The following is a 25,200-nucleotide window of genomic DNA, read 5'->3' on the forward strand; positions in this document are numbered from 1 at the left end:
TAGGGGTTAAAATAAATAGCAAATTGGAAAGCAGTGACCAGGCACTTTCTGGCCAGGAATTTCAGGCCGGGGTTCTTTAACAAGTGATCTGGAAGGAAACATCCACAGCAGTGAAGATGGGAAGATATTCCGCAAGAGCTCCGCCCTCACGGGGCGCTCTGCTCTCTGCCGTGGAGAGCAGAGGAATCTCAAAGCCCTGCTTGCCATATTCTTTTGAAGCCAGAAAATAGAGATCCTTGGCCTGTTGGCTAAAGAGCCTCCAGTTTTCCAAGACAAGCCAGTTCACATACCAAGGACAGTTATTCCTGGGCTCATCTTTCTTCCCGGGGCTTGAACAATTCTCAGAAGAAATCTAAAGGTTCAAATACTAATGTGTGCTGGATGGACTTAAACATCTGTTTCCAGGAAAATGGCCCCACTCCCAGAAGCTTCCTTTATCAGGTAGTTTTACAAAATGCAAAAATATACCTGCTCCTAAAACTACAGTTTCTTTCTGAACCCTTGAAGATCCTTAACTTCACCATCTTTAAAGGATCACTGGCTGAAGTAGCATTTGCTGGATAGCTCTGGATTGTGGAAAGAGTAGGGAAAAGGCCACTGTCCCCTTAGGTACCTAAAGACCAAACTTCAGGGGCTCTTTGCTGAGTTTGGCATCCATAAGCAGTTGAGTCATGTAGGTCTGTATGGCAAGAGTCAGTCTGTAGTTGATGTATGTGGTCTCATTGCCAACTGTTCTTTCCAACTTGTCTCTAGCCTGTAATCCGTGAGAGCAAAGACCATGTCTGAAATTTCACCACTTAACACATTGCCTAGCATAAAATAAGTGTCCACAAAATGCTTGAGTGACGAATGACTTTGGTCCTTTCTCCCCAAACACTGCGGTTCTTGGTGGGATAAATCATAACTTGTTTGCTTTGTGTCCTTCCTCCAGTGTGTCATTGGTTGGTGAGCAGTGAGAACTCAGTAAATAGTGACCGATATGGGAGGAAATGCTCAACTTGGAGGTCGAGGAGGGTACCCTGATGGATATTCCACTGTGTTTCCCAGAAATAAGAGAACTACTGAAGGTTCTTTAAAAACAGCATAGGCTCAAGATTTCAAAGAGCCAGGAAATTGATTGGGGTTATAATTCTGCTTACTGGCTCCGTGGCTTTAGATAAGTCAGTTTCCTCACCTGTACGATGGGAATAAGAATTAATTCTCACAAGTATGGTAGTGAAAATCAAATAAGAGCATCTGTGAAAACACTTTGTGAACTGTAATATACCATCTAGATGTAAGATGAGATTATCACTTATTTCTAAGCGTCACAATTAGGAAGTATATTGATGTCTTTACAAGCAGCACTATCTCATTATAGTGTTGTCATGGTTCTCACTGCTGAGCAGCAGAAACTTGGGTAGAGTAATTTCAGCACTACCTGCCTTTTAACTTGTAATGATTTCCTATGGAGCAAATGGCCCTTAGCACCCTGTCTTCATCGATATATGAGGATGAGAGGGAACTGGGACAGGCGTATCATGATTTTGAAGACTCTGGCGTGCGTGTACAGGCATATGTTGTTTTATTGCGCCTCACAGATACTGCATTTTTTTACAAATTGAAGGTAAGACCCTCCAGCAGCAAAAAGTACAACTTGCTGAAGGTTCAGATGATGGTTAGCATTTTTTAACAAACAATAAAGTATTTTTTAATTAAGGTATGTACATTGTTTTTGTAGACAATGCTACTGCACACTTAATAGACTCCAATATGGTATAAGTACAACTTTTATATGCACTGGGAAACCAAAAAAATTCATGTAACTCACTTGATGGTGATAATCATTGTGTTACGGTGATCTGGAACCAAACCTGCAATATCTCCAAGTTAGGCCTGTAATTATTTCAAAGTTGCATACTAAACTTATGGGTGCACCATTTTTATGGGGGAAGGAGCTTTAAGATGGGCAGCTGAGGTAGGGACGTCCTCAGCATATGTGCATGAGTCCCTGAGGCTATAGAATCCCCTTTCTCCCTGGAATCCTTTTCTTCTGGGCAGTATCTGATACAGAACAAAACTAGTCTTTGCAAAACCACCTCTTTCGGAACTAATTCCTGAGCTGGTTACCCCAATGAGAACCTGTTTTTCTGGAGGCATTTCATGAATCCTTTTCCTTTTGAGCTGAAAACCTGCTTTCTGAATTGCTTGAAAGGAATTGCTAGCAGCAAAGAGGAAACATCGTGAGGAAGCGTTTCGATGGGTGACTCCTACGTTCCAGCTATGCCTGTGATGATCATTTTCTAGAAATGTAGACCTTCCTTTTCTTTCCATCCCATCGTAGATCTTACTGCCTTCTCTTCAAGATACCACATTTTCAAATTTATTTCAAGATGCCTCTTCTATCTCTTAGAAGGCAGCGAAATCCCAGTAAGGCCTTACTCTTTTAAATGTTCAGTGTTCAGACTGGGCCAGTTCCCATGCTGCTCCCCAAACGCGCAGCCCTCATCCCACACTTCAGGGCAGACAAGAGAGGCCTGTGGCCAGAATCTAGAATTCTTAAACTCGGTATTTCTGAAAGTTATCCTTTAGGAACCAACCAGCAGCTGCTTTTGAGTGTCTCTTAATACAAATTGTAAGCATTTACTCCTGTTCTAAGAAAGAGAAACAAGAAAGCAAATTGTTTAAAGGAGATTTAAATGAGTTGGGTGGGGTGGTTCAGTATGAAGTTCAGGTTTGCAAGTATGGACTTTGATGTCTTATTGGTTTGTGACTTAGAAAACATAAGTAATTTTACATGGGATTTAGCCACCAAACGGGTGCCTGCCCACTTGCGTTGCCTTGCCTCGTGACTTTGGAAGGGTTACCCTCACTTCCTAGAAGCCCATTCTTTTAGTGTTCCCTAGTTCTGTAAGGCTTTATTGAGCACCTACCGTGTGCCAGGCATTGTGCAGATGTAAACGAGTCGTGGAGAAGGGGATTTGGGTGCTTAGTGGTTTCCATTCAGTACAGTGTGGTACAGAAGTGCGCAGGGAATCGGGCTATCAGAAGGCTTCCTGGAGAGAACTGTGCTGACTTGAGCCCCAGAAGATAAGGAATCTACCCAGTGAAGGAGTGGGGGAAGGCTCAGCTTTTTGTGGTGGTGGGTAGCAGCTCTGGAATGAGCAGAGAAGGAGCCGAGAAACAGTATGGAGTGTGTAGGAAGCCAGCAGGCTAATGGAGCAGGAGAAAGGCAAAGTTGGACGTAGGGCTTGTGTTACCTGCAATACTGAGGAACAGAATAAAGTGATGGACGGGGCAATGCTGAAGGGCGTTTGAATTAGGAGAATCATATGAACAGAATTGTGGTTTTTAAATAAATCACTCTGCCAGCTGGGTTGGGAGTAGATGGGGAGAAGCATGAAGGGTGGCCAGGAGGCAATTCACATCTTGATAAAAGATCTAAGCCTGTACCACCTTGCTTCGTTTTTCTCTGCTTTATATGTTTGGTGTAGAGTATCTTGGTATAAAGCCAGTGGGCAACTAAAAAGAAATGACAGAAAACAGAATCAGGGGGAAAAAAGAAAGAAAAGAAAAACAGAATCAAAACTGACACGCTTTTCAGGGTTAATTTTAATACGGCATCTGCTGAAGTAGAGCAGAGTCTGTAGGCCTTTGCAAATTACACGCATGCATTTCATTAGTGTGGATGTGGCCTATGCAGAAATATATTGGAGAGAACAAGGGTAGGCTTTACAGATGACAGTCACCATGGTCCTCCAGGGCTTGAAGACGTCTCCACAGGCCAGTGTGCCTCCCGCTTCCTGCTTCCTGAAAAGGACCCTCCTGACATTGCACCAAAGAAATGGGGAGGAAAGGAAGCAAGGAGTTGTGAGGGCGTGGTGGGCATCCTGACCTGCGTGCTCAGGGCTCCGGGGAAGTATGGCAAAGCAGGCGCTAGGAAAACTCGGCAGCCAACTGCTGGTTGGGGTGGAAAAGGTGAAGTAGCGTAGCATTGAGCCCTGGGACTTAAAGGAGAGTCCTATATAGTCAACTCTCAAGTATTTTTTTTAGTATTTCCTCATTCTTTGAAGAAAAATGTTCCTCTTAACCATTCCAACTAGGTGACTCCAGGAACCAAACGTAGGAATTTCTTAAGCATAAATGTAGACTTACTCTGTGTAGCAGTGGCTTGCATACTTTGGTGTTGAGCAGAACCACCTGGAGGGTATGGTAAATACAAACCCCTGAGCCCCACCCCCAGAAGTTCGGACTCGGGAGGCCTGGCCTGGTCTCAGAAGGTGCATCTCTAGTAAGTTTCCAGATGCTGCCGCTGCTGCTGCTCTGGAGACCACACTCGGAGAACAACTGCTGTATAGACATTATAAACGGACCCTCCCAAGGGTTTAATAAAGTCTCCTATGGCTCTCGGTGGACCTTAATGGAAATCAATGATCCGGAGAATCATTGATTTATTTAAAAAAAAAAAAAAAAGAGGTTGTGCACACAGTAGCCACTCAGTAAGTTAACACTGAATCCAAATTAGAGTAAGGCCATTCCTACATGGCTTAATTGGGATTCAGTGTTGACTTACTGCATGAATACTGTGTTCACCACCTCTTTTTTATAAAGCTACAAAGATCTTTATAAAGATTCAAGCCTTGTCTTAGTCACTCTACTAAAAGACAGAATTATCACACAAAGGAAAGCATGACAAGTGCCAAAAGAGAACCAAACCATGCAGCCAGGGGTCTAGGATGTCAGTTATCCGGGAAAAGCTGTGCTCAGTTAGCTATTGTTGCGTAACAAACTGTCCCAAAACTCTGTGGTTTAAAACAGACACTAGTTATTATCTCTCAACAAGTCTGCAGGTTGACTGGGCTCAGCTGGGTGGTTTTTTGTTTAACATGTTATCTGGGACTGCTGCCACTTGGAAGCTCCACTGAGCTGGCGTGGTCGAAGATGACTCGGTCACATAGCAGTGGTGGGCTGGCTGTTGGCTTGGAGTTCAGCAGAAGCTGTTAAATGGAATGCCTCAAGTCTCCTCTGTGTCGCCTCTCTCAGCATGACAGCAGAGCTCTAAGACAGAACATTCCAAGCATGTAAAAATGGAATCTGCAGGTTTCTCAAGGCCCAGCCTTGGAAGTTATACCACTGTGACCTCTCTACTGCATATATTGGTCAAAACAAGCCCAATTTAAGAGGAAGGAAATGGACTACCTCTGGATGGAAGGAGTAGCAAAGAACGTGTAGCCATCTTTAATCTACCATAGGTTGATTGAGGCAGGCCTTACAGGATGAATAGGGTTTTGACAGGCATTGCTTTCCAAGGGAAGAGTGTTCTAGAGGAAAAAAATAGCAAGCCTTCAATTTGATTAGGGGGAAGTGGACCTGACAGGGGCCTGGGAAGATGAAATGGGACCATGTTATAGAAAGAAGGCTTTGCACAGCAGGTGAAAGAGCTTGGATTTACACTAACAGACAGACTGAAAAGTGTGGAGGACCCATCAGTGATTTTTGTCAGCGCGGTGCAGGGTTTGGGAATGACCCTCAAGGCTCCAAACTAGTGCTTTATATCTTTCCCTATAAGCCCAGTGTTAATAGTTCTGGATTTGGCTTCTCTTTCTAAGAGGCGGGAAGGGATGCTCACTCTTTATTAGAAATGATGCCGAGTAAGCGTTTTGAAAGAGCCCTAGCAGTGCTACAGGACTGGCCACGATAGGAGTTGAGGGGCTTGCGACTTTGTGCTGGCCCTAGCTAGGCTTTTCCTGCGACTTCAAAGGGTTCATTGCTTAGTCTTATCCTTGTCTTTTCCCCACAGTAACCCTCCACTGAGTGAAGAGATGCTGCCTCCTGGGGAGTGGATGTGTCATCGGTGCACTGTTCGCCGAAAGGTAATTTTCTGAAGGCTTTGCTCAGAATGCTGGAGCTAGAATGCTAATATTCTAGAGCTAAGAGGGCCTGGCCCTGAAGGTATTTTCATCCCTTTGGCTTGTCTCTTCCAGCCATGGACTCACCCTCTTTCTCCCCATGCTGACTGTTTGGAATCCAATAGGGTCTAAAATCCAAACATGGGCTGCTGAAGTGGGCAGAGGAGGTGTGTTAAGTTTACAGAGCCATGTTCCTTCACTAGTGACAGGAGTAGTCTGATCTCCTTGTAGACCTCCTGATAAGTGGCCTGAATGTGGCAGCTATATCCATGGCTGAAAGTGGCTGAAGAAAAAGAAGGCTGCTTCTCCCACTTGATGGAAAAAGGATTTCCCTCACCCCAAGGCAAATAAGTCGCTGTTATCCCAAGACTTGGCCAGGTGCATGGGGGCGGGGGGGAGAGGACTTCGGATCCACTTGTACCCCCGGTTACCTAATCTCTCTTTAGATCCCCTTCCCTTGGCTTTTATAATTCAGTACTGGCTTTGAGAACATTATTTTCTACTTGGAGAGCTTCTGTGGGGTGCAAAAGCTAAATTCTCCCTTATCAAAAAAGGAAGTAGGTGTGTTTCCACCCAGATTATGAGAGAACCAATCCTCAAATTACAGGCTGTGGATTATAATTTTTCTGCGAATTGTATACCACCTGCCCTCCCCCCACACTAATTATACACCAAGCAACTTTCCTTTGTTGTGACATCACTTCTGTTTTCTTGGACCCTGAACATGATGTCACAATGAATGATGACTTCCTTGGTTACAGAAACAGGATGAGATGACTCAGAGGTTGTGGTTTATGTGTGTAACAGTTTTTAGCCTTTAAGAAGAAGGTAAACAGTTAGGCAGACATTGTTTTTCAATGTGTGTACAAGGGTTCCTATTAAAAAGCAAGCCAAGCCCAAGTCAACCACCTAATCACGGCTGTAGTTTGATTTTCCTAAAGTCCACAAAACAGGCTGTCCTCCAGCTAGTCACCTCCCAAGATCTCTTCCTGTGTGTCAGATGAGAGCAGGGCCGGGGAGAGACACCTGCCAGCCAGAAGGCCTTTCAGAAACTTGCCACTCAAAGAAGCTGGACATGAAGGGGAAGAGATGAAGCCAGGGAAAGATGGAGAAGAGGAACTAATGTTCTTTTAGTGTCCATCATATGCGGGGTATTTTACGTATTTAATCCACATAGCCATCTGTGGGTGCTGGCAGTAGTATCTCCATTAGAAAGGAAGAAACCGAGGCTCACAAATGCAGAATAACTTTCGCAAGGACTCAGGGGAATTGACAGAGCCAAGATGGGAACCAAATTCTGTCTCACTCCAAAGCTCTGTTACCTCTTCATCCATTTTCTGGAAGCAGAGCTACTTGCTGGGGGGTTATAGTATGCTGTTTTCTAACATTGGATGCTTTTTTTGAAATGCCACTCTGACCTGCTCTCTGAACATGATGTTCAGATGGCCCTCTTTGCCCACCAGAGCCAGATCTGCCTTTTCCACCCCACCACCGCTTCTCTGCTATGGCCGCCTGTGGTTACACTGAAGCAGAGTGAAATGCTATACCCTCTGGGCCTCGTCAACCTCTGATGTTCAAGTCCTATTCCTAGTGGAGGCTAGATCTTCTCCTAACGCAGAGCCGTCCCTTTTATATACGTGACCCTCTTTACCTTCACCATATGCCTGAGAGGAAGAGAAGAAAGGTTTTACTAGTCTCACTTTACAGATGGAGAAATTCCTACCCACCAGCCTGAGTCACCAAGGTCATAGGGAATCAGGGCAGAGCTGGGACAAGGTCCCAGGTCTCCTGACTGGAGACCAGTATTGAATTTTCACTTGACCACTCTGTTTGGAGTTCTGGAGAAAAATGTCAGTCATCCAGTCCTATGAGTGCACTTAGTCTTTTTCCGTTTCCCCACCTTCCCATTGAGTTCTGGTTAAACTTGAAACATTGAAAGCCACCATTCTTGGACACCATGATTGCTGAGTTGCTACCGTCCTACTCACCCTTCCACCTTGTGTGATTACCTTCCAGGCTGGCACCCAATCTCCCTGGACAGGGAGCTCTGTTTGCCTGTTTTACTTATTACCTTTGTTTTTGCAGACTTTTCTTTATTTTGAGCAAAGTTCTTAAAACCATTGAGGAGGTCAGGATGCTCTAAGGCAAATGACAATGATCTCATTTGTTCTCACTGTGTTATCCTCACTGTTCTCAGTCTCACGAAGCTTAATTCGTGTTGTGTTAATTCTTTATCCCTTTACCCCTCTACTTTGTACAGAGATATTGTGTATTATATGATGACTTAGAGTCAACGATGTGTGATGTGTATAATTGTTTCTAACTTTCCATGCTTTTTGGTGATTCCCCGCTGCAGTAGTTTTGCCAGCTTTAGTTCAGCTATAGCTTTGTTAACTAACAGACCTGTGTTCCAAGTCCCCAGGTGGATGAGTTTGTGATATGTTAAGAGACTTTCAGAATTTTGGTTAGTGGTCTAGCAGTACTTTGTAGCATCCCTGTCTTTCTATTTTGCGGTACTTTATGTGATGGGCCCACCTGTTCATTTGCACAGAAGCGAGAGCAGAAAAAGGAGCTGGGCCATGTCAATGGACTGGTGGACAAATCTGGGAAACGGACTACATCCCCCAGCAGTGACACTGACTTGTTGGACAGATCAGCTAGCAAAACTGAACTCAAGGCCATTGCCCATGCCCGGATCCTGGAGAGGAGAGCCAGCCGGCCTGGAACGCCCACATCCAACGCCAGCACAGAGACCCCCACCTCTGAGCAGAACGATGTCGACGAAGACATCATTGACGTGGACGAGGAGCCAGTGGCAGCAGAGCCGGACTACGTGCAGCCCCAGCTCAGGCGGCCCTTTGAGCTGCTGATCGCTGCCGCCATGGAGCGGAACCCCACCCAGTTTCAGTTGCCCAATGAACTGACTTGTACCACTGCACTTCCAGGTTAGCCAAACCATCATGTCCGCTGCCCCACCCCAGCCTCCCTGAAGAATTACTGTCCAGCCAAAGGGCAGCACTGCCTATGGGGTCGCTGTCTCAGGTTTGCTGTTCCTGATTCTTCCTGGGGAGATCTTCGAAGCTTTTCAGCGTTTACAGTGCTTGTTCAGTTTTCTATTTTCCACCCTTCCCCTGATCACTTGTTTTAAAAACTAGGTAATACATTCACATGGTTCAAAAATCAAAAAATATAGAAAAGCTTACAATGAAAATTTTTTTTCCCACCTCATTCTGCCATTTGCCTAGTTTCCACCTTCCTATCCCTCACAGATACTTGGTTATGTGTATCTCCTTCTAGACTATCCTGGTGCATATATAAGCAATACAGATATATGCTCATTATTTCCCCCTTAAATAGCATACTTGATATGCTGTTCTGCACCTTGCTTTTTTCACGTAACAGTATGCTCCAGAGATCTTTCCGTATTCATATGGACTTTCCTCCATTTTTCTCAACAGTTGCATGATGGTCCATTATAGAGATGTACCATAATTTAATTTCCTGTTAATGGACATTCAAGTTCCGAATCTTTTGTTTCTATTGATAGTACTTCAACAAATAATTTTGTAAATATATCATTGTATACATGTGACTATGTATCTGTAAGATAAATTCCTAATATTAGAATTACTAGGTCAAATCTATGTGTATATAGTTTTGATAGATATTACCAAATTACCCTTTTTTTTTTTAATCAAGTCATAGCTTCTACTTGATACCAAGAAGCTCTACTAGATCTTATTTTCTTCCAGAGAGAGTGAAATTGGCAGGCTTAAGAAACGTCCTGGTCAGTAGGATACATACGGAATCAAAGCGTTTCTGATTTCTATTAAAATGCAGTGAAACTGTAGTCTTTCCCTCAGCCACTTCCACAGAAAATGCTTTTTGACCATTCGACTTGGCCATTTATATTTCTTTGTATGTCAGTATTCAACCTAGGCTTCTGACCACTTAATGTTTGCAAAACATTTAGCTGTGGTTCTGCCACAGAACAAGTGACTTCTGATCGTGGTTCTGACTATGTCTCAGTCTCCCTTCTAAGGCTTTTTCTCACTTGAAACCAGCCAAGGAGACTTCAGAAAGAGATCCATGTCTATCTAAAACACGCTGTTACTGAGATTTCTTCCTTTCACTTAATATTGTTTCCATATCTCAGACTAGGAACTCTGCACCAGGGAAAGTTCAGCACCACCAATTTGTCTTCTAGGTTCTAGCAAAAGGAGAAGAAAAGAGGAAACCACAGGGAAAAATGTTAAGAAGACACAGCATGAGTTAGATCACAATGGTCTCGTTCCCTTACCGGTCAAAGTCTGCTTCACATGTAACAGGTATCTTTCTTCTGTACCAAGAGCTCTTCCTCATATTCCACAAATGATGTTTTTTCCCTCCCCTCTATCACCTCTTCCAAACCATGTATGTTAAATGTGGATGATCCATATTCTGATGGTATGAGAGCAGACAGACTGAGTGCCCAGAGCCTTGAATGTCTCAAGAAATTCGTGGTACCAAAGTGCTATAAACTGTGTTTATAGAAGCTAGAATGAGAAGAATTGGACTCACACTGAAGCGTGAGATGCGTAGACCAGCTGGCAGGAAGAACTCTGGCCAACAGAGACACGAGTCCCTAGAAACAGCAAATCATTTTTAAATCACGAAAGATGAGTTTAAAAGTAGTACAGGTATCAATGATAGCTCGTATACGTCAGACTGGATGACTCCCAAAAGCCTTTAGGTTGCCCCAATTATAGCTTCTCGTGGTTTCCTTCAAATAGGATCTCAGTGGCAGGAACCATCTGTCAATTACTGAAGATGGACTTCTTGCTTGAATGTGTTAGAGGGCAGGATAGCAGGAGAAAAAAATTATGAAGAAGAAATATTCCATAGCAAAACCCATAGGGAACTAGATAGTAGAGCAGCAGAACTCTGAGCCAGGCGCAAACTATGGCTTCAGTGCATCTTGAGGACCCAAGAAGTTACAAATCATAATTGGCATTTGCTTAAGCGCCCTTCCTGGAACTATATTTACATGAATACATCACAAAATCATTTTCCCAGCACAGCTCTCTCTGGTTGTCAGTTTTTCTGAGTGCTACATCCCGAAGGAAAATTTCTGGCTGTAGTGGAAGATTCTAAAAAGGTTACTAGTGATTTTTTTTTTAATTAATTGCTTTCTTTTAAGGAGTAGAAAGATCAGAGTAGAGTTGGCTGTCTTCCCCTAGTGAGCATTGATCCTTCATGCTCTGACAGACACTTTAGCCATACTCCAAGTAAACATTCACTTCCCTGCAAGACACAGTCCTCTTAGAAGAGAGAAGACTGGAGAGCCTGGTGGTATCCCTTGGCTTCATCCAGCTTCCTAACCGTGAATGTAACTGAATCATTGGGGGGGGGAGAAGTGGGTAAATGAAATGTTAGGATTAAGGAGACTGTCCCCAGTGTAGAATTGGTTTCAAGTCTCCCATCTTATCCACAAAAATGGCCTACATCTCTTTTTTTACAGGAGTTGCCGCGTGGCCCCTCTCATCCAGTGTGACTATTGCCCCCTCCTGTTCCACATGGACTGCCTAGAGCCACCGCTCACTGCCATGCCCCTGGGCAGATGGATGTGTCCAAATCACATTGAACATGTGGTGGTAAGCACAGCGGTGTCACTTCAGTCCTCTCCAGGGACAGCTGGGGCGTGCACTGGTTCAGTAGAAAGTGTAGTAAGTAGCTTTGCGCCAGAGTTCACTATCATGTCTCAGATGTGGGTTTCTGCAGACCAGCCTGCTCAGTGACATGCCTCAGCTTTGTATTTTGCCTTTTCTCACAGTGCTCGTTTTAGCTGCACACACAGACTTAACCCTCCAACACTTTGTTGTTCGTGAATAATTTCTTCTGCAGTGAATTAAGCAGTTGATATTACAGCCCAAAAAGAGTGTGGAGTATATTAGATCCAATCTTATGGAAATAAATGCTCTCACAGTTGTTGCTTCCATATATTCTTGCTTCTCATTTTCAGAGGGAACAAACTAAGAGAATTCTAAAATATTTATTCTCGTATCTCAGGAGTTAGCACTGGCAGTTAACTGCCCAGTAATTTCAGAGAATTGTCACAGAGGAACACCTAATCCTAGGCACCAAATGAGGCTTTTTGCTTTCTGGATTTTTTACAACCATCTTGTCATGATAACATAATAGGTGTTGAATAAGTAACTTGTTGATTGAATGAATGATGCTGAGGGTATTACCTCCCAGGAGTCTTGGGTATATTTTCCAGACTGCTTCCTGGGGCTAGAACTATAACTGTAGTTTGCTGTGTCCAAAGGAGGTTTAGGACATTTCCTCATAGGCACTTAGGATAGTCACACACAAGATTGAATGGGAGAGGGCTTCAGGAGCAGCAGCTCCCTTGTACGAGCGGCCTCTCTAAATTAAAAAGGTTATTGCTGCAGACATCGTCTATCAAATGGTAATAACCATGGGATGACTGTTGGCCCTCAACATGAGTGTGCTCCCCACCTCGTACCGAGAGGAACCTCAGTTACAGACTTGCACACATGGAAGGGAAGAGTTGCTTTGCCTTCTCCGGTTGACTAATGCCGCTCAGAAAGTTTTATCTAAGACGAACTAACCTCTCTGAGGCTCATTGTGAGTATCTTGTTTTGCCTTCTGCTGAACCAGGAAAAAAACAAAACAAAACATGAGCTGTCTACCCAAATATGAATCTTAAAGAGCACCTTTTCAGCAGATGAGAAATTATTAATTGGGTAATTTTTTGTTAGCCACTTAATGTTTTTATTTTCTCATTAAGTGTGTGGCAGGGAGCTGCCACACAGACTTTTATGAATTGAAGTGTAAGGGGCCAGAGGGAGAAATGTGGTGTAGTTTCTATATGTTTTCCCCCTTTGGCCTCCGAGAACAGGCCAAGCTTTCCTGCCTCCTATAGAATAAGACTGATATCCAGGTGGCTTCGCTAATGCCCCTAGTGCCGTGGAGTAGGAAGGTGGCAGGGCACACGTGCTTCTGGTGCTCATCCCAGCTGCCAGCTAAACACCTATAGAGGAAACGGTCCTGCTTTCTGTGGTGGGAGAGTCTTGCTAGGAACGGAGTCTGGGTCTCTTGAGGACCACGGCCTGTATCTCCTAAGAAACCGGTGCTCTGTTAGGGTACACTGTTAGAGTGGTCTGAGCTAGACAGGAGACTATCACAGGCTGAATCTGGAAGGGCACTTCTTGGCTAATTCCCTGTTTCCTGTCCCCCTCAAGCCTCTCTAGGTACTAGGAACATAGCAGTTTTCCCGGGCTGGACTGGGCAGGGCTGAGGGAGAAAGTCTCATGCATGTTCCCAGCCCTCTGACAGGAGTGTTGACATAGCAGCCCCTGACAGAAGGAACCCATTGGTCCTATTTAACCTAGAGAATAGTTGGGACAGGGATGCCTTTTGAGGTTCACCGCGAGAATCTGTCTGCTCTGTTCCTAGCTGAACCAGAAGAATATGACGCTGAGTAATCGGTGCCAGGTGTTTGACCGTTTCCAGGACACCATTTCACAGCACGTCGTCAAAGTGGACTTCCTGAACCGAATCCATAAGAAGCACCCTCCCAACCGCCGTGTGCTCCAGTCATTCAAAAGAAGAAGCTTGAAGGTGAGTCACAGCCTGGCGCAGGCAGGTTGGTGGTCTCTGATTGCCTGCTGGGCGTAGACAGGGGGTCATGGTCCCAACTTTACAGATCGGGAGACTGAAGCCCCTGAGACTTGTCTGTGGTGTCTCAACAAGTAACGAATGTGACTATGTTTTAATGCTTGCAGAGGGTGATCAGGACTATGAAGGCCAAACCCCAAAGTAGCCCTTCAAACTGCAAGTCTCTGGTTCTCGGAGGATAAATGCCCTTTAGCCCCTCCCACCAAATTTAGATGTGTTCTGCTGTTACTGCCTCTCACCTGGACCTCATGCCATCTCTTCCTGTTAGATGGCCCCTTTCCCAGAGCTGGCGGGTGAGGCGCAGGTGAGGGTAATTCAGCAGAGGGCCTTGTGGAGAGTGAGGACCCATCCCAGCTAAGGAACTTAATGGGAAAATGTCTAAAGGAGTTAAATCTCTTTTTCCAGGCTGCTGTTAATGTGTCATCGACACTCTTAACTGTGGTCTAATACCTAACATTCGTGTGTACTTGACAGTTGCTCAAGAGTGTCCACAGAGATTGACAGAAACATTTTCTTCGTTGAAAAGCATTTGGTGGTGTGGAGGCTATAATTTCTCATAACCATTCAATCCCCTCATTCATTTAACCTAGAGAACCCAGCACTGTATACTCATACATAAACTGGATGTTTTCCTTTTTTTAAATTAAAGTTTATTGGGTAATTGGGGAGGGGATGGCTGAGGGTAAAGGGGATCGAATATATGGTGATGGAAAGAGAACTGACTCTGGGTGGTGAACACACAATGTGATATATAGATGATGTATTACAGAATTGTACACCTGAAACCTATGTAACTTTACTAACAGTTGTCACCCCAATAAACTTGAATTAATTTAAAAAAATAAATAAATTTTAAAAAGTTTATTGGGGTGACAATTGTTAGTAAAGTTACATAGATTTAAGATACGCAGTTCTGTAACACTACATCATCTATATATTGGATTTTTCTTTTGAAATAACCCCACAGACTTTTTGTCAGTAGAAACCAGCAATTCTCAAATACGGCCACTTGGTGGCAGCCACACTTTAAAATCACACCACTCCCATCACTTCCAGTGGGTGTCAGTACCAGCCAAATGTTAACTGTTAAATTTGGATAACAAACTCTTAACTATGTAAATATTTATACTTCAATGGGAACACCCGTTTTCTAAAATTAAGGTGTTTTCAATTGGGGGTAGAGTATATCAGAGGTGGCATGCTTCATACCTTAGTTAGTTAAGCAGATCTGAAAGAAATCTGGACTGTGTAATTCACCATGTAGATTTGGAAGAGAACCTGGCTGCTGAAGTGAACAGGCCAGGAGGCCTTGATAAAATCCTGTGGTTTCATGATGCTCCCTCCCTTTTTAAATGTTTCCCTATTCTTGGCAAAAACCCAAGGGTACAAGTTGCCTGACAAGCACTTCGTACTTGTACTGTTTGAGTGCAATGAGGACTCAGCACCTGAGCACAGGGTGCAGCTCCAGTTCTGTCCTGGACGTTGGCCTTTATCCTTGAAGAATAACAGTGCAGGCACAATCAGCTAAGAACTTTATAGTTTGTTGGGGATTCCTCCTTCCCCTCCCTACTCCTTCACTCTTCCCCAGGGGGCAACCTTAGACTAGCCTGCCCCTCCATTCCTCCGCTCCCATTCCTGGGTGACTTCAGATAAACTCATGGCACCAGCCACCACTGTTAAGGGTGATGACTCTTAATTCCATATTGCTTGCCTTTCTCCTCATATCCAGATCCATTTCTGCCTGCCCATCCCACAGACACCTCAGTCTCAACCTGCCCAAGACCAAAAGTCTTCTGCCTCCAAATCTGCTCTTCCTCTTGTATTTCCTGTTTCAGTGAATGACAGCGATCTCCACCGAGTCCCTCAAGCCAAAATTCTAGGAACCATTTTCAGCTCTTCTTCCCTTATCCTCCCTAAAAATTTGGTCACCAACTCTGTTGGTTCTGCAAATGTTTTCCACATCTACCAGATGCTTTCTCATCTCTGCCTTATGTGCTGCTCTCCTACCCTATTTCTCACCATGATCTGCCTGGAAGTTCCTTCTCAACTTCCAAGTCTCAGCTCAAATATTGCCTTCCTATAGTCTCCCCAAATTCCAAGCTCCTGTCCCCCAGATAGAAAGAAGCACTCTTCTCTCCGGTTTTTTATAGCTCCTTAGACATGCCGTCATGCTGGGACCCATTAACATTGTACTGTAATGTTTCTGTGTTTCTCCTACTAGATTGTGAGCTCCTTGAGGGCAGGGCTTAAGTTTCAGTCATCTCTGGATTTCTAGGACTTGGCACAGTACCCAGACTCAGGAGGTGCTCAATAAATGTTGGTCGAATGTATGAATGATTCTTTGCTTGTGTGGCTTTTTCATTCTTACATGGTGTGATTCGGAGTGTGTCTTCTGTCTCTGTGCCACAAAGAGATCTTCAGTTGTTTCATGAGCCATGAATGAATGGTTGAAGAAAACTGACCTCGATTGAGTGCTTATCACGAGCCAGGCCTCATGCTGAGCATCTCTTTTTGTGACTGTGACCTCATTTAACTTTTTTTCTCTCAGATATTGCTCACTCACCTCCCAAACTTGACCCTAAGCAGTAAGAGCCTAGGGTACCGCTCTGAAGGCCCATTCAGTGTCAGTCTTCCCCTTTCTAGGCCAAAGAAAAGGCAGCACGCAGTGGTTTCTGGCTTCTTCGGGCCCTAGACCTTAATGAAGAAAAGCAGAGGGTGTGCCTGATGTTCCTGTGCCTTCTCAGGCTAGTGTGTATATGCGTCAGAGTCAGAGATGGTGACACAGAGCATTTGCAGCCCACTGAGCCGCCTTCTCCCCAGAGTGGATGATGGTCCGTTGGGCATCAGCACCACGGACAGAAAAGTGTGGCCAAAGCAGAATCAACTGACATGTTGGCACAATCTCCCTCTCCTTCCTCCTTCTGTCTATCCCAAACAGGTTCCCGATGCTATAAAATCTCAGTACCAGTTTCCACCCCCCCTCATTGCACCCGCGGCCATTCGGGATGGGGAGCTGATCTGCAATGGGATCCCTGAGGAATCACAGATGCACCTTTTGAACTCTGAGCACTTAGCCACGCAGGCAGAGCAGCAAGAGGTGAGTGGAGGCAGGGCTGGGATTCCAATTGTAATCTTCCTATCATCTCAGTGCAGCTGTTATTGGAAATAGCCAGTGTCATTCCCACCCCCGTCTTCTACAACCCCACCCACCCCTACCCTCATTCTCCCCACCCCAAGAGTTGAATATTTCAGGGAGAACCTCTGGCTCAGATTCTGAGGCAAGTGAGAGAACTAGAGTCAACCAGTCTGCTGCTCTCCACAGCCCCCACTGTGCTGTGAGATGAGCAGAGCACTCGTGTAGAAAGAGCTCAGGAGGCCCCCATAGAGGCTGGGTGAGAGAGCTGGACACACAGCAGGTGCTTCCCGAACCTGCTGGCTGAGCGTTGGTCACAAGGTGAGCCTTAAGGACAGAGCCAGACCAGGAATCCCAAGCTCTGCTGACCTGGCTGTTGTCTGATGAGTGTACCAACCAGTCTTGCTTGGGAATGGAAATGGAATGCGCTCAGGAGTCAAGCACATCCTTCCTGGGCATTTGCGATGGGACCTCGGAAACTGTTTATCAGCTCTGCTATCGCCCTGGCCACTGTGGCCAGAAGGACCAGCGGCTCCCAGGCCTCTTACCCTCCTCTCCTCTCCTTCCATTGCAGTGGCTCTGTAGTGTTGTTGCCCTCCAGTGCAGCATATTGAAACATTTATCTGCTAAGCAGATGCCTTCGCATTGGGACTCTGAACAGACAGAGAAGGCTGATATTAAGCCTGTTATTGTGACTGACAGCTCAATCACCACCTCCCTGCAAACAGCTGACAAGGCACCTACACCTTCCCACTATCCCTTGTCCTGCCCCTCAGGGATTAGCACCCAGAATTCCCTGAGCTGCTCTCCACCCCACCAACCCCCAGCCCTAGAGGACATCAGCTGCAGTTCTTGTGCGGAAAAATCCAAGAAAGCCCCCTGTGGGACTGCCAACGGGCCAGTGAACGCAGAGGTGAAAGCCAATGGCCCACACCTCTACAGCAGTCCCACTGATTCCACGGACCCCCGGCGACTTCCAGGCGCCAACACCCCCCTACCAGGCCTCTCACACCGGCAAGGCTGGCCCCGGCCCCTCACGCCACCAGCAGCTGGGGGGCTTCAGAACCACACCGTCGGCATCATTGTGAAGACAGAGAATGCCACTGGCCCCAGCTCTTGCCCCCAGAGGAGTTTGGTTCCTGTCCCAAGCCTGCCCCCTTCCATTCCCAGCTCTTGTGCCAGCATCGAGAACACCAGCACTTTGCAAAGAAAGACTGTCCAATCACAGATAGGACCTCCGTTGACAGATTCAAGGCCACTGGGCTCACCCCCAAATGCCACCCGGGTGCTCACTCCCCCCCAAGCAGCAGGAGACAGTATCTTGGCCACAGGAGCCAACCAACGATTCTGCTCACCAGCGCCATCATCAGGTGAGTGCTGCTCAGCCTCAGGGTGATTTGGAGTAATTTTACGCTCTTCCTGACAAATGAGACTTAAGCTTTAAAAAATACTTCTATCTCTGTGAATATTTCAGAGGATTTTGATCTCTGTATTATTTGTCCTCTTCCCCATTTCTGTGATAAAAGAGATCACATGTTAACTTGTCCCCGTTTTATAGGTGGGACTGCTGAGTCTCTGAAAGCTTAAGTGATTTCTTTAAGGTACCAAGTCAGTGGCAGGCTTGGAAGTGCAGCCTGGCCTAACTTCACCTGCCAGGCCTTGTCTTTTGCCTGTTCTGTTCTGTCACCCTAGAGGAAGGCAGCATGCGCTCCGGAACCACTGGTCAGCCTGAGGTTCTGAGTGATGGCCTCAGTGTTTCATGAGCCACATCAGAGATTGGATCTGCACCTGATCCAGATTCTCAGAGCCAGGTCATTGGAAGGAACTTCCATATCAGAGAAAGGAGGGCTAGAAAGCAACCCTGCCTCCAGAATAGCTACAGAGTGGGATGCCCACAGAGGTTGTTCTGGCCCAAAAGCTTGCCCTTGGGCCACATTCCAAAAGTCAATCCCGTATGTCCATGCTTGCCCTGGGGTGGACCCGCTCTCAGTTCTCTCGTCAGCACTCAGGACCTCGGGGTGCTGACCTCAGCATCTGAACCAGGTTTCAGATGGTGCTGGAACCCCCTGTGGTCTCTCCTGTCTGAACTGAAGCTGACCTCCCTGGTCAGCTGGGAGTCTCGGTAACCAGGTGACTGTGAATTCTCTGTATGGGTGGGCCCTGGTCCCAGGATGGCCCCTTTCTCAGGCTTTTTTCCTGTCTCTGTATATTTGTTATACCAACCTGGATAGATTTTGTACCCTGTGACGCAAACTCAATCGGCAGGAATTGTAGAGGCAAGCACTACTTATATATATGAGTAGAGGCAGCAGGAAGGTAGTCATGGCCCAGGGAAGGAAGCTCCCCCACCACGTTCCCCAGAGCAGTGTACTTCACTGGATCTCCGTGCTCTGGAGACTCCTGCGTGCCCGGGTGCATTGTCGTTCCATCTGCCCTTCCTCACCACACGTTTTTAGCTCTAGGAGTTCCAGAGCCTATGGGGTGAGAATCAAGAAGGGAACATCACCTTGGGTCCGAAATCCAGACCTGTCTCGGCAGTGGGGGATTGGACCGGTGGGTTTCCCTCAGGCGACGTAAGTAACAGTCTTCCTGCTCCGTCCCCAGATGGCAAGGTCAGCCCCGGCACGTTATCCATAGGAAGCGCTTTAACCGTACCCTCTTTCCCAGCCAACTCTACTGCCATGGTGGACCTCACCAATTCACTTCGAGCATTTATGGATGTCAATGGAGGTGAGTGAGTTGAGCTGCTGCTCTGCCACCGGCTGCTATGATGAAGGTGCTGTCCCTATGCAGCATTTAGCGCAGTTCAAAAAGGGACAAAAGGAGTGCCTGATCTCAGAGGGCTGGGGGGAAGGGAGGGGCGCCCCTTCCCCTTCCTATCACTGCCTTGTGCATAGACACAGAATCAAAGATGGAGGGAGAGCAGAGCCAAGCTGACCAATAAGAAGAGGACAAAATCACTTTAGGCAGATCACCTGGACTTGCAGAATAAAACCAGGAGTCTCGTTCTCAAAGTCAAGGAGAACCAGGGCAGATCTTGATCCCTGTGAACAGGGTGGTAGAAATCCAAGCCCCGATATCAGACATCCAGGCCCCTCCCCACATGCGGGCAAGTGGTTTATCTTGCCCGACCTTTCTAGGACCACTTGGCCTAAACTCCAGCTACCCTACTGCAGAAGGCATCTGCATAGCTGCAGGGCCTGTCTCTTCACTGCAAATGGCTAGCGAGATGCCCAGCTCCAGATCCTTGTATCACTTTGTACTTTGGGCTCTTGGAGAAAAAGCACTTGGCTGGATTTTAGAAATGCTGAACAGTTTGCTCTGTGACCCTCGCCTACTTCCGCATTCCATTTCCTCCTCAGCTGCTTTTTTAATCTTTCTCTTTGGTTAATAGAAATCGAGATAAATATGCTGGACGAGAAGCTGATCAAGTTTCTGGCCTTGCAGAGAATACATCAGCTTTTCCCCTCCCGGGTCCAAACTTCACCGGGCAGTGTCGGGGCACATCCGCTGGCTTCTGGAGGGCACCACACGGAAGGTGCGCATGCACGCCTGCCACCACACCATCACATCTCCCCTCTGTGTGAACGGCCATCTCCCCTCCATGGAGAATCTCAGCTTTCAATATCTCAGTCCTCCGTGCCTTTCATTGGCTTAATAAAGCACTATGGTTCCTTTTTTGAGAAAACAGGAACAAGATGGCATCCACAGCTTTCAGCTCAGACTCAGGGAAGTCTGCCATAACTTGCATACACATCCACTTGGAGACCCAGAAAGCAGCTACAAGTACCTTGGGTATATGTAGTCTGCTTTCTGCTCAATTACTCAAACGTTCAAGTTAGAAGGGTTTCCCAAAAGATGAGAGAATCACACTTGGGCTAGCCTCCTGGAAATTCTTCCCAAGGGGGTAACTCTGCTTAGGATATCGCTTTGAGCCCTTAAGAGTGTGGTTCCCAGACCGGCAGCATCAGCATCCCCTGAGAACTTGTTGGAAATGCAGAACGAGGCCCCACCTCAGACCTACAGAATCAGAATCTGCGTTTCGACAAGATCTCTGGGCAATTCATATGCACGTTAAAGTGTGAAACTGGGCCCTGTGCCTTCTTTTTTTGCACAGCTTCCCTATATTATAGTATCAGCTAGTACATCCCTGACAAACCAACCAGCAGCCCAGGAGCTTATAGTACTATCACCTTGAAATCTGTGACCATCATCAAAGCTGGTCTCTCTTACACCATGTTGGGAATGCTGTGAGTGGGGAGAAATCCTCACCCTGAAACTGCCCAGTATGAAACGTGAGCTTGGAAGGATTACTCATCCAGAGGGATTGTTTTCTTCAGGTCATGAGCCAAAGGTCCCAGTTCTGTTTATGTTTGAGCCGCAGTTTCTGTTGCGTTGAAATGCCAGGTTCTGATTTTCCGAGTGATCCTATCCTTGTGTTTGTCTTACAGTGCAAAGAAAGGAGGTACAGGCCCGAGCTGTGTTCTACCCTCTCTTAGGGTTGGGAGGAGCTGTGAACATGTGCTATCGAACCCTCTACATCGGGACAGGTGAGCCAGCTGGGAGAGGCGCTGCGTCCGCTCAGCCCTACACACTGACATCCTTACCGTCAGAGGCTAGAAAGGGGCGAGGGAAGCCCTCTCCAGGGCTGACAGGTTAACCCAGTGGATGTCCCCACCAGAGGGACTGAGTCAGCTGCTTGTCTTCCCTGGCTCGGGCCCTTTTGCTTTTATGCCCAGTGTGGTATCAGGAGAGGAGAAACCAGCTCTGACTGCTGCTCAGTAAGACATTTTAAACACTGCAGGAATACCCGAGGAGAAAGCAAATACTTTGTCCCTGGAAAAGTGGTAGGGCTCACACATGCCTGATCTTTATTTAGCCCTCTCTCATACAGAGGGACAGATTAGCCCATAGCCTAGACATTTCCCTTTCTTTCAGATGATACGACTTATAGACCCTGCACCCCATGTTGTGCTCTCAAGGAAATACCCCATCCTTTTCTATAGCTCACTGTTCCCCTCTGGGCAGCAGCCCCGTGTTATAAAGCAGATCAGCTGGCAGGGACAGCTGTTCTTCAGCAAGGGGTTGGGAAAGACATCAGCTTCCGTTCAAAACTACAAGGAGAGGGCCCCGAGCTACCCACCCCTTGAGGTCTCTATTAGTGCCCACCCAGAAGCTAACTCCCTTCTCCCCTCACCTCCCCCACACATACACCTTACACTCCGGTCTCTGCCTGCCTGTTCCTCTCCTCCTGTCACCTTGTAGGAGCTGACATGGACGTGTGCCTTACAAACTATGGTCACTGTAACTACGTGTCCGGGAAACATGCCTGCATATTCTACGATGAGGTGAGGGAACCTGAGGTCTCTCCCAAGCTCAGCGTTTGTGCTTAGCGCCCCCAGGCTGAAGGGAAAGGGGTTGGGGAGCTTCTCCTTTTCTTCTCTCCCTGTCATCCCGGAGGAGAGGAGCCTTGGGAATGGGGCATTCTACCGTGGCTCCCTGCTCCCTAGGGGCAAGGCTGCCATTTCTCCTGAGGTTGGTCACAGGCCAAGCAGGGAAGGGGAGCAGCATAGAAGGAAGCCAAGCCCACTGGGTATGATCTTGCGAGTTTCATCATCTCGTGCCAGTGATTTCAACAGGAGCTAGTGCTTAGGAGGCAGAGGAAAGAAGGGGTAGGAGAGCGGGGTTAGGGGCGCTAGGAAGGAAGGCTTCCCTGAGAACGTGAGTCTTAAGCCCCGGTCGAAAGAAACAGGGAAGTGGGGCGTGATTGGGGAAGAAAGAGAGCTTCCCAGGTAGAGCAGCACGGCCTTCTCCATATGTCCTCTCTCCCCTTAGCCCCAGGCCCCACGCAGCAGACCACACATCTTATCTTCCCTCCTCCTCCTCAGAATACCAAACATTATGAGCTGTTAAACTACAGTGAGCACGGGACAACGGTGGACAATGTGCTGTATTCATGTGACTTCTCTGAGAAGACCCCGCCAACCCCCCCAAGCAGTATTGTTGCCAAAGTGCAGAGTGTCATCAGTAAGTTGGAGCAGAGGCATGTGGCCGCAGAGCCTGCCATTTGGGGCACGTTCTCCAAGGCCCTGGTCAGGGTGGTTCTGGCTTGCTGCCAGTGACATGCTGTCTCTTGCCTTCCCAGTCCTCTTGGCCAGGTTCTTGCTCGTGGGCCTAGGGAAGGCCATGGAGAAGCAAGAGCTGTGCACCCGCCTATGTGTACACTCGTGTTTGGGGACTTCAGACTCCACCAGTCAGTCCCTTCTGAGCGTCCCTCACCCCAGTTATGCAGCAGTTATTATAAAATAGGACGGTGCTTATAAAAAAAATGAATAAAATAAAATAGGGCGGTGCAGGGGCCCAATCCTGGCAAACGGCCCAGATGGGTGGGCTGCTCTCTGTTCCTCTCTAGTGACCATCTCCTTTTTTCCCAGGGCGCCGCCGGCACCAGAAACAGGATGAAGAGCCAAGTGAGGAGGCAGCCATGATGAGCTCCCAGGCCCAGGGCCCGCAGCGGAGACCCTGCAACTGCAAAGCCAGCAGCTCGAGCTTGATTGGGGGCAGTGGGGCCGGCTGGGAAGGCACGGCCTTACTGCACCATGGCAGCTACATCAAGCTGGGCTGCCTGCAGTTTGTCTTCAGCATCACTGAGTTTGCGACCAAACAGCCCAAAGGCGATGCCAGCCTGCTGCAGGATGGGGTCTTGGCTGAGAAGCTCTCTCTCAAGCCCCACCAGGGCCCTGTGCTGCGCTCCAACTCTGTTCCCTAGGACTGGTGGCTACCCCGTCACCCGCCTGTCCACCCAAACCAAGACTCCTGCAATGCAAAAATGTACACAAACCAAGCCCGGGTTTTTTCTATACTCCACCAGAAACCCTTCAACTACAATCTTTGCATGAAATGAAGAAAAACCTTTTGACTGTTTTTTAAAAATCCTTTTTCTTTTATCAAGTTCTAGGGGGCATTTGCACATATATTTGTATTCAACATTTCATGGGAAAGCGGCAGACCCGAGCTGAGGAACAGCGTGGGCAGGGAGGGGAAGGCCAATGGTCTGGACACTTCCTCCAACACAAAACCGTTCCCCCGCCCACCTCCTGCTCCCTCCCCCTCGCCCGCCGTTGTAAAATAATCAGAAACTTGTTCTATTTTGTGGCAGTGACAATAGTTTTATATTAAAAGAAAAAAATACAGTTTTCATACAGCAAAATCTATACAATATCATTGTTTTATTTAATATAAAGATCGCTACCCACCCTCCTTCCATGGTTCCCACCCTCCAAGTTATTTTCCCTTTCTGCAGCGGTTGCACTACAGGTAGCTACTGTGTATTATGGACAAATGAGAAATGAATTCTTTTTCTGGCTGTCCATCTATTTTATTTCAAATAAGGAAAAGTGTATTTGGATTTTGTGTAAATACATCTAGTGATGACATTTTTTCAATGTTTTTAAAAACTGTACAGTACTACATGTGGTAGCGCGTTTTCTTCAAATTGTCTATTGTAGCAAAAACGTTTTTGTCGTAAACCTGTTTTGTCTCCTTTTTTTGTTCTCTTGCCACTTCTCTCCTCTTCCTCCCACCCCTGGCTCCCTCCTCTCCTCCCACACCCACAACTAGTACCAATGTACATAGTAATTGTAATGTTTTAGACTTTACAGAAACTTTCCTGTATTCTGTATATAAAAAAACAAAAATACTTCAAATTATGTTTTCTGCCTGTCTGTCCTACCTGTCATCACTCTTGGAGGAGACCCTCCCCAAGATCCTGGTCCCACAGACTCATTGAACAAGTCTTGTTCCCCAAGGGAAGTTAGGAGAGGGGAGGTGTTGGAGAAAAGTGAGCCTCAGGTGTATGGGAGGGTAAACGTGTATCCACTAACGGGGCTGTTGTGTGGCTTTGTGGGTGACCAGAGGGAGTTCAGAGGGCTTGATCATTTGACAGTTTCTGCAAGAGTCCAAGAGTGCATAAGTCCCTGCTCCCGTTGGCTCTAAAACCAAGACCTTAAAATGAGCTGGCCTGAGACCTCTACATTCTGATCAGAAGCTTTAACCTAAGGATGTGGGGCTGCCTTTCGTTCCAATTGTTTGTTATCATATTCATTATTCTAGGAGAAGTCATACCACCTGGTTTTGTACCTTCCCTGTCAGCCTTAGCTGGGCGTGGAGCAATTCATTTATTCAAGTATCACTTGACCCTCTGGCTGGCCTTTGTTAGGACTCGGGTTTTGGGCTAAGTCACTTGCTGTGTCAACAGGACAGATAGGGCTCCTTTCTCTTAAAATTTAGACTCTAGTGTGGAGCAATTTATTGATTCATCTCTGGGGAACATCATGAAGAAAAAGAAATCCAGCCTCTAGATGCAGCAGTGCCACAAGTTACATGACCTGAAATCACCAGTTCTCTACAACTGCAGTTCCTCAGAAGAGGAGCCTAGTGCATTACCTTAATTCTAAGGCCCTAAGAACCCTCTTACTAAACCAAACTCCATCCTTT

General features: G+C 46.7%; 1 protein-coding gene across 2 annotated transcripts in view; it reads left to right on the plus strand.

Annotated features, from left to right (window-relative positions):
* The window catches only part of PHF12 (PHD finger protein 12), a 37,764-nt gene extending 13,354 nt beyond the window's left edge, over nucleotides 1–24,410 (plus strand). Inside the window, exons 3-15 of one of the 2 annotated variants that reach the window (XR_012492286.2) lie at nucleotides 5,780–5,852; nucleotides 8,440–8,833; nucleotides 10,096–10,216; nucleotides 11,389–11,521; nucleotides 13,350–13,514; nucleotides 16,510–16,668; nucleotides 17,279–18,074; nucleotides 19,309–19,434; nucleotides 20,099–20,242; nucleotides 21,156–21,254; nucleotides 21,970–22,052; nucleotides 22,540–22,731; nucleotides 23,139–23,313. Coding sequence is in view for 1 of the 2 variants with exons in the window: in XM_019739476.3 (XP_019595035.1) it covers nucleotides 5,780–5,852; nucleotides 8,440–8,833; nucleotides 10,096–10,216; nucleotides 11,389–11,521; nucleotides 13,350–13,514; nucleotides 16,510–16,668; nucleotides 17,279–18,074; nucleotides 19,309–19,434; nucleotides 20,099–20,242; nucleotides 21,156–21,254; nucleotides 21,970–22,052; nucleotides 22,593–22,731; nucleotides 23,139–23,473 (2,767 nt within the window). In the remaining variant the exon portion in view is untranslated. Of the gene's footprint in view, nucleotides 1–5,779; nucleotides 5,853–8,439; nucleotides 8,834–10,095; nucleotides 10,217–11,388; nucleotides 11,522–13,349; nucleotides 13,515–16,509; nucleotides 16,669–17,278; nucleotides 18,075–19,308; nucleotides 19,435–20,098; nucleotides 20,243–21,155; nucleotides 21,255–21,969; nucleotides 22,053–22,539; nucleotides 22,732–23,138 lie in introns of both variants that reach the window. The other variant, XM_019739476.3, reaches the window with a different exon arrangement.
* Nucleotides 24,411–25,200: the final 790 nt, after the last annotated feature.

This window comes from Rhinolophus sinicus, chromosome 12 (genome assembly GCF_057876585.1).
Source record: "Rhinolophus sinicus isolate RSI-liver-muscle chromosome 12, RSI-T2T, whole genome shotgun sequence".
Classification (NCBI taxonomy): Eukaryota; Metazoa; Chordata; class Mammalia; order Chiroptera; family Rhinolophidae; genus Rhinolophus; species Rhinolophus sinicus.